The sequence below is a fragment of the Dama dama genome, chromosome 19 (genome assembly GCF_033118175.1).
Source record: "Dama dama isolate Ldn47 chromosome 19, ASM3311817v1, whole genome shotgun sequence".
Lineage (NCBI taxonomy): Eukaryota > Metazoa > Chordata > Mammalia > Artiodactyla > Cervidae > Dama > Dama dama.
In genome coordinates this window covers 12,516,643-12,531,289 of record NC_083699.1, presented here as the reverse complement: position 1 = coordinate 12,531,289, position 14,647 = coordinate 12,516,643, and the positions used below count along the sequence as shown (strand labels likewise).

The window sequence follows — 14,647 nt, the reverse complement described above, 5'->3', positions numbered from 1 at the left end:
GATGGTGTCCAGGTTGCACAGAGAATTTAAGTCATCAAAACAAATTAGGACAGCAAGTCAAAATTCAAACTGGCAAAACACTTGGGTAAAAAAATAACACAAACCTTCCTGTTTTAGGGATCCAACTAGATTGTGTTACACGTTTATATAATCACCAAAGGAAGAACTATAGAAAATACAAACCTCAGGACACCCTAGAAAGCTAGGTCATAATTAAATAACTGTTTTCTGGATGGCTTCCTCTTTAGACATCACAGGATCTCACTTGAAACCGTTCACGGGGCTTGGCACCTGTTTACCTGAGGTGTTAAATGCACCCTCTGTTTTTCTGTCCTACTTGCACTTTTAATAGGAAGAGGAGTCCCTTTCCAAACACGGCTACCTTTGTAACAAAGCAAGAAAGGAAACAAACTGCACCTGGCAACTTCCAACCGCTTCCAGGGAGAGACAGCAAAACTGCAATGCTCTTAGAAACACATATTATGGAAAATACTCTTTTAGAAAACGTTTCCCTTGTCGAAGACTTCCCATCTTATTAAATATTCCCTGCCTCTCTTTTGGAGTAGAAGCAGGTGTCAAAAGGGCCCTGTGAGTATAATTCTCTCCAGAAGTTCCATCGAGAGGCAGTTACCGTCCCCTGCAAAGCCTCTGCAGCGGCGAAGGCGGGACTCCGAGCGCCAGCGGCAGAGGTTAGGGGGCGCCAGGTACCCGAAATCGGGCCGAGTTGAGAGCAGCTCGCACGGGGGTCGGTTGGGCGGGGAAGCCTGCCTAGACCTCTCCTCACCTCACGCCCCCAAATTTCTCTTCCTTTCCAAATCCTCCTCTCTTTTCCCTCACACGCCCCTATATCCTCTTCTCCCTTCCCTTTCACGCCCCCCGACTCTTCCTCAAACTGTCTCCTGGAGTCACCCGAATTCTCTCTCTCCTTCTTTGGCGTTTTAACTGACTTTCTCCTTAAAATAGCTCCTCTCAAGATCTCCGAGTTCCTGCGCGACCGCGGCCTCCCGCCCCCGACACTCACGAGAAGAAGGGATCGTCCTCAAAGCTGCTGCTCAGCATCCCGAACATCCCGGCTCTGTCTCGGGCAGCGGCGTTCGCGGACAGATTGGCAAACGATGTAACTCGCCGCGGCCGCGACCCGAGCCAGCCTGCCCAGCACTGTCAACGCCTGTCTCCCAGCCGCAAAGGCCGTGGCCGTCGCGAAAGGCGGTGCTTGTCGCGGAGCTGCTTTCCTATTGGGCGCAGATCCCATAACGTCACCAAGACGAGGCGGGGAAACAGCGTGCCGCTGCCATGGCAACCACGAGCAACAAGGTGCAGGCTAGAGGCTTGTCCAAGAGCCAGCCGGGAACCCAACATGAAGCCTCCTGTGGGACAAGATAGCTCGTTCTCTGGGCTGCAGGAACACAGAAATTAGTCTACCCTCTGTGTGACCTTGGGTAAATCGCCCTCGGCCTCGAAAATGCTCTTTTCGGGAAAATGGAGATGGGTCAAGATTTGAGCTACAATGCATCCAAAGACCCCTTTACCGGCCTCATTTTGTGATCCACAGCAGAGTCCTGTCCAAAACACACTGTGGAGGTTGACCTAACGCTGTGAACAATAAGGAAAGATGTGCAAAATGTTTTTGAGTACATTTAGTAAATAGTGTGACTCAGTACTTTAGGGAAATGGGATGAGGCCTGTTAGATTTCAACAAATTTGTCTTTTGTGAGCCTAACCTGAAAGCAGTGTTTCCCAAGTGGGAAATGCTTAAGCTTTATGTATACATGGTATTTAAAAATGAGAATGTTGCTCTCTTCCATCCTCTTTCCAGTCTGTTTCAAGGAGCAAGTCTCACTTTGGTGCTGGTGTGTCTTCAACACTTCTCCAGCATTCCTTAACCTAAGAGTAGGACTGCAGCAAGCAGCCATAGCCAACTAAAATTCCATTAGGGTATATTTTTGTTTTAATTATATTTATATATGAGCCTTCTGTTTATGGAAAGGAAAGTGGTCTTAAATTTAAAGCAGTAACTAAGTGAAAGTTTAAAAGTTTCAACATGTCAGTGAAACCATATGCTAATTTAAGGAAATAGCGCAGGTGAGATGTGGATATGTTGGGGGGTGGTGGGAGGGGGGTGGTATCCTGACAGTGGTTCTCACATTGCTGAGCCTGGAAAACACCGTCCTGAGGCATTGCAGGAGCCTATAAAAATGTGGAGGAGAAGAGAGAGAGAATATTAGAGAAAGAGAAGAACGATTAGGGGTCTAAGAAGAGAGAAAATGCATGTTGCATGTCCATCCTTAACTAAGGATCCTTAACTAAGTGGGCTACCCAGCCTCTGCAGAGGGCTGTCACATGGAGATAGTGTTATCCATAGCTGCACAGGGCCTCCTGGGACTGGGCCAGCAGAGTGGCACTCTGCCAGCATGAAGAAGTGTGCAGGGCCTGATTTGGAGGTGGCAGGAATACTCAGGGTTATTTTGGGAGCAGGAAATTTAATCCTTTGGACCTTTTACCTCCCCACCTTTAGCCAAGTTCTTTGATTTCCACCCCCTATCTCCATCCTGAGACTGATGACGTGAGGTTGGGCAACCTTTACAGCCCAGGTTAAGACCTCATAGCCCTTCTGAGGAAGAGGATATTTTTTTTCTCCAGCCTCAGAATAAAGTTCAGAGAGCATATACATATTAGGGATATTCTTAATTAGTTTCAAGGCAAAACAATTGTTTTAGAAGAACTGAAATTATTTTCTGTTTAAAATAATACAACCCAAGATGTTAATGAGGCTAAAAAAAAAAACTTAAATGAAAGGGGGTAAGTTATTGGTGATAAATGATAGTATTAAAATAGTTTTGAATTAAGGTCAAATAAAGCAGTTTGTGGGAAGTTTTCCCCTTTTGTACCCATGGGGAAATTTTTCTTAGCATTGCACGGTTGAAACATTTAAGGTTTATTTCAAGCATCGGTTAGTTCAGGGTGTTACCTGGAGCTTCTAAAAGCAGTTTGGGCCTCATGCAAACGCTTAAAAAAATGTTAGTAGAGGAAAGGGGAGAGCGGATGCTAAAGTGACCTCACAGTTTCAGATCAGGTGGGTAACAGGTAGGAGCTGGAGCAGGGGAAAATAGAATTGCAAAGCAGGACTGTGGGGAGAGGGCCCTGGACTGTCTTGTAAATAGAATCACAATAGATCATATGTACTGAACATGTGCCAGGTACCATGGTAGGCACTTCATGTACATTAACTCATTAAATCCGCATGATTTTTACAGAGTAGTGATTGTTTTTATCTCCATTTTTAGGTAATGCAACCAAGATACAGAGAAGCTAAGAAAGTTGCCAAAATTCACATAGCCAGAAATTGAACTGGGCAGAATGCCTGGAGTTTTTTGCTAGTAGGAGCTATTTGCATGGAATGTGGGTGATGGGCCACACAGAGATGCAGATGAAAGCAGGTTATTATATCTCAAAATCATGTGAACAAACTAAATAATGCACTCATACTAAAAACTATAAAATTCAGTGGAAATACATTAAAAATCAACATAACTTTACAAATACCTATTGAGTGCCTACCCTAGTCAGACACTTATCTAGACACTGAGGTGTTGGTGAACAAAACAGACAACAATTGCTGTTGTCCTGGAGCTTATATCTTGTGAATGGTCAGAATGAAAAATGCCACCACAGAAAGTCATACGTACGTTGAAAGGTGACAGGTGTTAGGAGCAAAACCTGAGCAGGGTAAGGGGAATGGAGGAATGCAGTTTTAAACAAGGAGATCTGTGTGGATCTCACTGAGATGGTGAGTTTGAGCAGACCCACTGGAAGGAAGTGGACATCTATGAGAAGAGCATTCCAGGCCAGTGCAAAGGCCCCGGGGTAGCATGTGTCTGGTGTATATAATGCTCAATCCATTCATAGGTCAGAGGAATAAGATGGGCCAAGTAAAGTGAAAATAACCTATTAGGATAATAGCTCCTGTCTGTACTTATGTTCCAGGCATTGCCTTCAGTGCTTCACATACATTTTCTTACTTAATCCTTATAACAACTCTGTATACTGAGATGTTTATCTCCATATTACATATGGAAAACCCAGAGAGATTTGGTGATTGCCTAGTCAACTCAAATCCAAATTAGTCCTACTCCAAAGTGTATATTCTTGCCATCACCCTAATATATCTCCCTATGAAAATTAATTATTTATTGAGCCCCTCTATGTAGTAGGCATGGCACTACTGGTAAAGAACCACATGCCAATGCAGGAAACAGAGGAGACATAGGTTTGATCCCTGGGTTGGGGAGATCCCCTGGAAGAAGACATGGCAACCCGCTCCAGTATTCATGCCTGGAGAATCCCATGGACAGAGGAGCCTGGCAGGCAAGACTCCACAGGGTAGCAAAAAGGTAAGACTGAAGAGATTTGGCATGCATGCATGTACTAGGCATTTTTACGTATATAACCTCTAACCTCACTACAACTTAACATTTGGAAGGTTACTGACCAAGTTCAAAGAACACAGTGAAGGACATGAGACCCAAGCCAACCCTATAACTCTCAAGAACATTGAGAGTTTAAAATGAGTGCAATTGTATGGAAGTTTGAACATTCTTTGGCATTGCACTTCTTTGGGACTGGAATGAAAACTGACCTTTTCCAGTCCTGTGGCCACAGCTGAGTTTTCCAAATTTGCTGACATATGGAGTGTACAGCACTATAATAGCATCATCTTTTAGGATTTGAAATAGCTAAGCCAGGATTCCATTACCTTCACTAACTTTGTTCGTAGTGATGCTTCTTAAGGCCCACTTGACTTTATACTCCAGGATGTCTGGCTCTAAGTGAGTGGCCACACCATCTGGTTAGAGGGTCATTAAGACCTATTTTGTATAGTTCTTTTGTGTATTCTTGCCACCTCTTCTTAATGTCTTCTGCTTCTATTACGTCCTTACTATTTCCTTTTTTGTGCCCATTCTTGTATGAAATGTTCCCTTGATATCTCCAGTTTTCTTCAAGGGATCTCTAGCCTTTGCATTCTATTGTTTTCCTCTATTTCTTTGCATTGTTCACTTAAGAAGGCTTTCTTATCTCTCCCTTCTACTCTCTGGAACTCTATATTCAGCTGGATAAATCTTTCCCTTTCTCCTTTGCCATTCATTTCTCTTCTTTTCTCAGCTATTTGTAGTCTCCTCAAACAACCACTTTGCTTTCTTTCGTTTCTTTTTCTTGAGGATGGTTTTGATCACTGCCTCCTGTATAACACTATCTGACTGTGTGGATCACAACAAACTGTGGCAAATTCTTAAAGATATCAGAATACCAGACCAACTTATCTGCCTCCGGAGAAACCTGTATGCAGGTCAAGAAGCAACAGTGAGAACCAGAAATGGAACACAAAACTGGTTCAAAATTGTGAGAGGAATACAACAAGGCTGTATATTGTCACCCTGCTTATTTAACTTCTATGCAGAGTAAATCATGACAAATGATGAGCCAGATGAAACATAAGCTGGAATCAAGATTACTGGGAGAAGTATCAACAACCTTGGATATGGAGATGATACCACTCTAAGGGCAGAAAGTGAAGAGGAACTAAGTAGCCTCTTGATGAGGGTGAAAGAGTAGAGTGAAAAGGCTGGCCTGAAACTCAACATTAAAAAAACGAAGATCATGGCATCTGGTCCCATCACTTTATGGCAAATGGAAGGAGAAAAAGTGGAAGCAGTGACAGATTTTATTTTCTTGGTATCTAAAATCACTGGAGACATGAAATTAAAAGACACGTGCTCCTTGGAAGAAAAGCTATGACCAACCTAGACAGCATATTAAAAAGAAGAGACATTACTTTGCTAACAAAGGTCCATCTAGTCAAAGCTATGGTTTTTCCAGTAGTCATGTATGGATGTGAGAGTTGGACTATAAAGAAAGCTGAGTGCTGAAGAATTGATGCTTTTGAACTGTGGTGTTGGAGAAGACTCTTGAGAGTCCCTTGAACTGCAAGGAGATCCAACCAGTCCATCCGAAAGGAGATCAGTCCTGAATATTCATTGGAAGGACTCATGCTGAAGCTGAAATTCCAATACTTTGGCCACCTGATGCAAAGAGCTGACTCATTTGAAAAGACCGTGATGCTGGGAAAGATTGAAGGTGGGAGGAGAAGGGGATGACAGAGGATGAGATGGTTGGATGGCATCACTGACTCAATGGACAGGAGTTTGAGTAAAGTCTGGGAATTGGTGATGGACAGGGAGGTCTGGCGTGCTGCAGTCCATGGGGTCGCAAAGAGTTGGACATGTCTTACTGACTGAAAAACAATAACAAAGAGTTTTAAATTCACTGTGTCCTCTTTTCTTTTTATCCCTTAATTCATCAGTTCAGTTCAGTTGCTCAGTCATGTCTGACTCTTTGAGACCCCATGGACTGCAGCACGCAAGACCTCCCTGTCCATCACCAATTCCCAGAGTTTACTCAAACTCATCTCCATTGAGTCAGTGATGCCATCCAACCATCTCATCCTCTGTCATCCCCTTCTCCTCCCACCTTCAGTCTTTCCCAGCATCACGGTCTTTTCAAATGAGTCAGCTCAGGTGACCAAAGTATTGGGGTTTCAGCTTCAGCATGAGTCCTTCCAATGAATATTCAGGACTGATTTCCTTTAGGATGGACTGGTTGGATCTCCTTGCGGTTCAAGGGACTCTCAAGAGTCTTCTCCAACACCACAGTTTAGAAGCATCAATTCTTTGGTGCTCAGCTTTCTTTATAGTACAACTCTCACATCCATACATGACCACTGGAAAAACCATTTGACTAGACGGACCTTTGTTGGCAAAGTAATGTCTCTGCTTTTTAATATGCTGTCTAGGTTGGTCATAACTTTCCTTCCAAGGAGTAAGTGTCTTATAATTTCATGGCTGCAGTCACCATCTGCAGTGATTTGGGAGCCCAGAAAATTACAGTCTGTCACTGTTTTCACTGTTTCCCCATCTATTTGCCATAAAGTGATGGGACTGGATGCCATAATCTTAGTTTTCTGAATGTTGAGTCTCAAGCCAAGTTTTTCACTCTCCTCTTTTACTTTCATCAAGAGGTTCTTCAGTTCTTCTTCACTTTCTGCCATAAAGGTGGTGTCATCTGCATATCTGAGGTTATTGATATTTCTCCTGGCAATCTTGATTCCAGCTTGTGCTTAATCCAGCCCAGCATTTCTCATGATGTACTCTGCACAGAAGCTAAATAAGCAGGGTGACAATATACAGCCTTGATGTACTCCTTTTCCTATTTGGAACCAGTCTGTTGTTCCATGTACAGTTCTAACTGTTGCTTCCTGACCTGCATACAGATTTCTCAGGAGGCAGGTCAGGTGGTCTGGTATTCCCATCTCTTTCAGAATTTTCCACAGTTTATTGTGATCCACACAAAGGCTTTGGCATAGTCAATAAAGCAGAAATAGATGTTTTCCTGGAACTCTCTTGCTTTTTTGATGACCCATTGGATGTTGGCAATTTGATCTTAGGTTCCCCTGCCCTTTCTAAAACTAGCTTGAACATCTGGTAGTTCACAGTTCATGTATCATTGAAGCCTGGCTTGGAGAATTTTGAGCATTACTTTACTAGCATGTGAGATGAGTGCAATTGTGTGGTAGTTTGAGCATTCTTTGGCACTTCCTTTCTTTGGGATTGGAGTGAAAACTGACCTTTTCCAGTCCTGTGGCCACTGCTGAGTTTTCCAAATTTGCTGGAATATTGACTGCAGCACTTTCACAGCATCATCTTTTAGGATTTAAAATAGCTCAATTGGAATTCCATCACCTCCACTAGCTTTGTTCATAGTGATGCTTTCTGAGGCCCACTTGACTTCACATTCCAGGATATCTGGCTCTAGGTGAGTGATCACATCATCGTGATTATCTGGGTTGTGAAGATCTTTTTTTTTTTTTTTTTGCAGTTCTTCTGTGTATTCTTGCCACTTCTTCTTAATATCTTCTGCTTCTGTTAGGTCCGTACCATTTCTGTCCTTTATTGAGCCCATCTTTGCATGAAATGTTCCCTTGGTGTCTCTACTTTTCTTGAAGAGATCTCTAGTCTTTCCCATTCTATTGTTTTCCTCTATTTCTTTGCACTGATCATTGAGGAAGGCTTTCTTATCTCTCCTGGCTATTCTTTGGAACTCTGCATTCAAATGGCTATATCTTTCCTTTTCTCCTTTGCTTTTTGCTTTTCTTCTTTTCAGAGCTATTTGTAAGGCCTCCTCAGACAACCATTTTGCCTTTTTGCATTTCTTTTTCTTGGGGATGGTCTTGATCCCTGTCTCCTGTACAATGTCACAAACCTCTGTCCATAGTTCATCAGGCACTGTGTCTATCAGATCTAGTCCCTTAAATCTATTTCTCATTTCTGCTGTATAATCGTAAGGGATTTGATTTAGGTCATACCGGAATGGTCTAGTGGTTTTCCCTACTTTCTTCAGGTTAAGTCTGAATTTGGCAATAAGGAGTTCATGCATCAGCTACTTATAAAAAACCAACTATATTCTGGGCACTATTCTAGGCAATGAGTATCAAAACTCCTGGCCTTCTTAAAGCTTACTCTCCAGCAGATGTTTCTTTCACCAGCTAATTCTGCAGTTACTATTGTTACAGCACTTCAGAATTTTCAAGATGTTTTTGAAGACTTTATCTCAAGTGCCCAAGAAGTGAACAGGCTCTTGAGTGCTGTAATTTCAGACTTAATTCTAGTTCTCCAGAACCATGGCTGTTAGGTCATAATAAACATTTGTACTATAGCTAATTTCAATGTGTCTAGGGTTTCATTTGCTTTAAATTGTGCACAGAGATTCTGGGACTTTATAATGTTGACAGAAATTGAAATGATGTCTGTGGACACTGTGAAACTACTATTTTGAGATACTTCACATACTTTTTTCAATATTGTGCTACATTCCTTTAGGGGATGTCATAGCTTTGGAAAGCTAGGTTTTTAGATGTTTCCATGATGATAAGGAAGTACCTCGTGAAAAATGAAACAAGAAATGTTGGCAAATCTCAATCTGTTCCCAATGTTTGAAATGTTTAGCTTGCTAAACAAGTACACATCTGCCAGTATGATTAGTTAAGAATGATACAAAAATAATTTTTTTTCAGTTTATTTTTTAAAAGGCTACTGAGTTTTCAGGACATACACACTTAAGTTGTTGGAATAAACAGAACCAACTACTGAGTATTTTTTCAGATCTAGGGGAAAGTGTAAATATTATTGAGGCAGGAAGGGATCATGAACTGAGATCATTTGGGGTAAGATGGACATGAGTTTGAGCAAGCTCTGGAGTTGGTGATGGACAGGGAAGCCTGGTGTGCTGCAGCTCATGGTATCACAAAGAGTCAGACACAACTGAGTGACTGAAGTGACCTGGGGACATCTGTTCCCAGTTGAATCTTTGTTGTTGTTTTTTTTCTTTCAAATTTTGTATCACAAATCCAGTTTTACTAAAAGGTGTGATTCATTTTCCTTTTAGTGTACATCCTCTTTTCAACCAGCTGTCTTACCAGGCCTCGTACAGTTTTGCATTATACCTTTATGAGAAATGGGGAAATCATACATAGTGCTATATGACCTATAAAATAAAAGCACAGGCCCAAGGTCTTCAAAATCCCTGGCGGGGCCACCTCTGGTCCATACAGCATCATTGTTCAAATTAGGAACAGGCATTGCTCTCTCTCAAGATACTTCCATTAAGGAGACAATCATTTAGTAAATTTACAAGTCTACAATGTGTACAGTATGACTAGTCCCACCCTGAGGAGTCACACACTTAGTAATGGAAGCCCCTGTCCCAAGCCTGAATTCTACTCATAGGAAGTTAATGTGCCCGGCTCATTCACAAACTCATGAGTAAGAAATGTAGTTTTATTTTTCTGTAGCTGACCTTAATCTATGTTCTTTGCTCCCATCTGCCAGGGGTGACCCTTCCCTCTCCCAGGAAGGCAGTGCCAAGGTGGAGTTGGTTGCCAGCCGTGCTGCATCCCTGAAGGCATCTTTATACCCTCGCTGGATGGAGCCAGGACACTAAGCCTCTCAGCCTGCACAGTGAAGAACTGTCTTGTTCTCAATGCCAACAGGTTCTTCTCCCTTTGAGAAACATGCTCTTCTTCCAGTGAAGTAACAGAGCAAATCTGACTTCACGGAGAAAAAACTTTCCAGGTCAAATCCTCCTTTCCCATGCTTGCTACTGAGGTGACAGCCAGGAGTTTTGTTCACACCAAACCATGAACAAGCAGCACACTTTCCGAGTTGTGTTTACCTTTATGTCTCACTTTCTCTGTGGAGACATATTCATGGCTGGCTATTTATTGTGCATGAATTGTAACTGAGTCGTGTTTTATTTGGAAAAATATTGAGAAAATATCACCTTCGGGGTATTGGTTACAAGAGATACGCCTTTGCCAAGGTTGTCTTAGTTGGCTCTCGAGAGCAGAAACAGAGGCTTTAGCCCCTGCTGTGCCATCCTAAGTCCCTTTAGTCCTGTCCGACTCTTTGGACCCCGTGGACTGTAGTCCGCCAGGCTCTTCTGTCCATGGGATTCCCCAGGCAAGAACACTGGAGTGGGTTGCCATTTCCTTCTCTAGGGGGTCTTCCTGACCCAGGGATCGAACCCAGGTCTTTTACTTCTGTATTGGCAAGCAGGTTCTTTACCAATAGCATCACCGGGGAAGCCCATTAGTCCCTGGGTGGGGTCCTAACATTCAGGTGGCAGGAAGGAAGTCTGTAGGAGAGGAGTGGGGGAGTGTTCTGCTCTAGAAGGACAGAGAGGATGGAGGTGCTAGAAAACACTGGGGAGGGATGAGGGCTCCCTGTAGGGTCAGGGCTGAACCAAAGGTTATACTATTGCTAAATACGGGCAAGTTGTAGCCTTTCCCACATTTCTTAGATGTAAATGTTTGAGGCTTGGATATTTTGAAGCATGTGCCATTTTTAAAATATAACATGTCTACATTTTTAAGCACATCTATATTTTTAAAATATAAACTTAGATAAGGGCTCACTTCCATTTAGTGACAGTTTCCATCTAAAAATTGTCTACCAGAAGTTTCACAAAATTTATCCCAACCAATACTCTCACTAACGGTGCAAGGGAGGCACCATCTCCATTTTGTAGAAGAGATGGATTCAGGGAGATGGAGTGATTTGCCAGGTCTTCTTGCTGGTGACTGGTAGAATAGGGATTTTGATCCAGATCAGACCACTTCAAGGTCATTTTCTACTCACTACACCCCTAGGCAGTTCACATAATGAAAAAAGAACTTGGTGTTGTGAAATTGCATACACATGAAGCTCCTAGGGCTGTCTGAACACTGATATAGGTTGTTTGGTTTAAGTATATCAAAAGATTTTTGAATTTTCCTGAAAAACAAACAATAACAAAAATGCTATTTAATGAATAAAACAAAGGTTATTACCCCAAAGAATCTGAGTGACAATGTAAAATATAAATATGTTACAATAACTTTTTTTTCTGTGACAAACTTTCACAGAGTCTATAATGGAGCCTCATGTAGTTTCAAAAATCCACAACCAAAGACTAACAGTTTCTTTTAATTTACTTTTTAATTGAGGTATAAATATGGTAAAGTCCAATAAGCTTAAATGTACAGTTCAATAAGATTTTACATATGAATAACCCTAGGTAAACACCACCCAGCTGAAGATAAAAAGCGTTTTAAAAATTTCATGTTCCCTCCCAGATCATCTCTCTCAAAGGTAACTAGCATTCTGAGATTTGCTTCTTTTGCTTAACATGTTTGAAAAATTCACTTGTATTGTTGCATATAGCAGTGGTTTATTCTTTTTCATTGTTGTGTGGTATTTTATTGTAGGAATTTACCATAAGTAATTTACCCATCTACTGCTGAAAAAGTTTTTTTTTTTTTTGATGTTTAAGACTAACGCTGCCATGACCTTCTTATACATGACTTGATTAATTTTTTAAATTTTCTGGTCAGGCTCAACAGCTAATGGGATCTTACTTCCTCAACCAGGGATTGAACCCTGGGCCCTAGCAGTCAAACTGCCGAGTCCTAACTGTTGGACTTACAGGGAATTCCCAGAACTTGATTAATTTTTAAAATCAATTTAACAGTCAGTTCTTTTTAAATCCTTATTTTCATTGAAATTTGGACAACTTTCTACAGACAATAATTTCATAAGGAGGGCTTTTCTATTGAGTCAACTCTTTGATGTTTGCAACTGTCTATTTCTTTTGTGTCTAGAATAGAAGAAACACTTTACTGCTTTTTTGAAAAAAAGGAAAAATTTTAGAATCATGAAGCCTAAAACAAGTTGAATAGTAGGTAGCATTCTTTAAGAAATACTGTTGAGGTCATCTGTTCTCAGGAACTTTTTAATGTGACTGTCTAAAGCATTATTTCAAAAGTTATTTTTAAACTTCTGATAAGATTTGGAGAGAATTCAAGCTGTGGGTGGATGTCCCACTGTGAAGGCAATCATATGAGAAGACTGTCAGGGCTTGAGGGAATTATTTTGGAAAACTTTAAAAACTTGAATGCCTTCATCTTTGTCATATGCTTAGATGCTTTTACTATTTGAAATGGTAGGAAAAAATTTGCTTCCATCTTAGAGGAAGTGTTTTTAATCTCAAAGCCATGCAAGTTTTAATGCTACCTGGGATAAATATTTGGGGATAACATGATAAAAGGGTGACAAGGAGTTAATAATAAGCAGCTCCAAGCTATACCTGGTTTCTTCCTAATTCATGTCTCCCTCAGACCTGGAAGCCCCTGGACCCTGATGATAGAAACTGAGGTGGGCCAGGCCTGGGTTTGCTGGTGGGCAGAATGCTGTGATCTGCTGAATGTTCTTAATAATAAAAGCTAAAACCTACTATGTGCTAGGCACATTAATTCGCAGCAGTTCTTTTACTGTTTTATAGAATTAAGTAGACACAGGCTTTAGAAAATTAAATATTATAATTTGTGCAAGAGCATATTGCTAAGAAGCAGTAGAGGTGGGACTGGACATCAGGCTGTCTGGCTTTAGAACCTGGGCTCTTATTCCGTGCACTGGCTGTAACTCCCACTGTCTAGCACACAAAAGACTAGCTGTCTCTACATCCAACTGAGGATGGGGCTTTACCTAGAGCCCACGTCGGAAACACAAGACCAGTAGGGCCAGGTGAGTAATCAAAGTGGGAAAAGTGAAATAGGTAAGACAGTGAAAAGAATAACAACAAACATGTATGGAGCTTCCACTGTGTACCAGGCACTTTAAGTGCTTTACAGGTTTTAACTCTCTTAATCTTTCAAACAGTCTAATGAGATAGGTGCTATTATTACACCCATTTTACATAAGAGGAAGCAAAGGGTCAGTGAAGAGAAATCACGTACTCAAGGTCACATAGTGCAAAGTGGGACCCGGCAAGTCTTGCTGGGCATCTGTGCTGTATGGCCACGGGCTCCTCGAGGGGCCTGCATGAGGGGCACTGAATGGATTTGTCCCTAGCAGACCGGATTGCCCTGCAGAAATTCACGTCCACTGGCAGTATGGGATTTCATATGAAATCTTCCAATTTTTTAAAGTGAGCAACTCATTAAAAACAAGATACCTCAGAAGGCAAACAAAACAAGCCTGTGGGCTGAATCTGGCCCAAGCCTGTGATCTAGTTACTGTGAAAGTGAGCTGTCATGGCAGGAAAGGATACTTGAGCCTGGTAGCATCTGTGTACACTGGCCTCTGAATGTAGCTCAAGACCACACTGACAGCGAGGCCTGTCCTGTGAGAACTGAGAAGCGCCCCGACTCCCAGACAAAGGCCTTTGTAAGTGGACGCCAGTCACCACATTACTGGCTGTCCAAATCTTAAAATATTGATACCATGAAGCAGTAGTTTCATTTCTGCAAGGTATTTAGATTATAAACTAATGTTTTCATCTGGTTTGCAAAAGCTTAGCACAAGTTGATTATCAGTTTGGGGTATTACATTACCTTTCTAGTTCTGTGTCTTAAAGTAGATTTGAAATCATCTTGCCTGTTCTCTTAAAAAGTTCACATTCCAGTTTTTCAAACTGAAGAACTTGTGGGTTTTGACTCCAGCTCTCGGCAAGCCCCTCGCTCAATGGGAGGTAAGGAAAGAGCCAGTCTCCTCTGTGCAGAGTGGGACAGCAGTCTTGCTCAAGACTGTGGAAAAATCAGCCTCTCATAATGTATGCAATAAAATATCAAAAGCCTATTTACCCATAGGAAAACAATCTGTTAAGCTAAATGTGACTGGATGCCTCCATGAGCTTTTTCCCTCTTGACATTTTTCACATATTTGTTACTTGTCACTTCCCAGCATGTATAGGAGAGCCATAGGTTTTAAACAAAAAAGCTTACCAGACAACATATTTGGAATTTAATTTGTTTTCTTCATTTTCTCCCCTTCAAATCCTTATATTCCTACTGGGCATGTACTCTAGGTTCTTAGGGAAAAAAGCGTTTAAGGGTTGTATTAGTTTCTTAGAGCTTATGCTGCAAACTAGGTGCTGAAACAACAGGCGTTTAGTTCTCGCAGTTCTGGAGGATGGCAGGCAAGCTGTCGCTAGGGCCATGCTGGCTTGGAAGGCTCTGGGGAAGAATTCTTGCCACTCCTTGGCTTGTCCCCATCTCTCTCGT

At 41.8% G+C, this 14,647-nt stretch overlaps 1 protein-coding gene across 3 annotated transcripts in view; it reads right to left on the bottom strand.

Moving 5' to 3' along the window:
- Nucleotides 1-1,191, bottom strand: part of MLF1 (myeloid leukemia factor 1) — a 30,163-nt gene extending 28,972 nt beyond the window's left edge. For all 3 annotated transcript variants that reach the window (XM_061168213.1, XM_061168214.1, XM_061168215.1), the window contains exon 1: nucleotides 1,022-1,191. In XM_061168213.1, coding sequence (XP_061024196.1) covers nucleotides 1,022-1,068 — 47 coding nt within the window. In that variant the 5' untranslated portion in view covers nucleotides 1,069-1,191. The remainder of the gene's footprint in view (nucleotides 1-1,021) is intronic.
- Nucleotides 1,192-14,647: the final 13,456 nt, after the last annotated feature.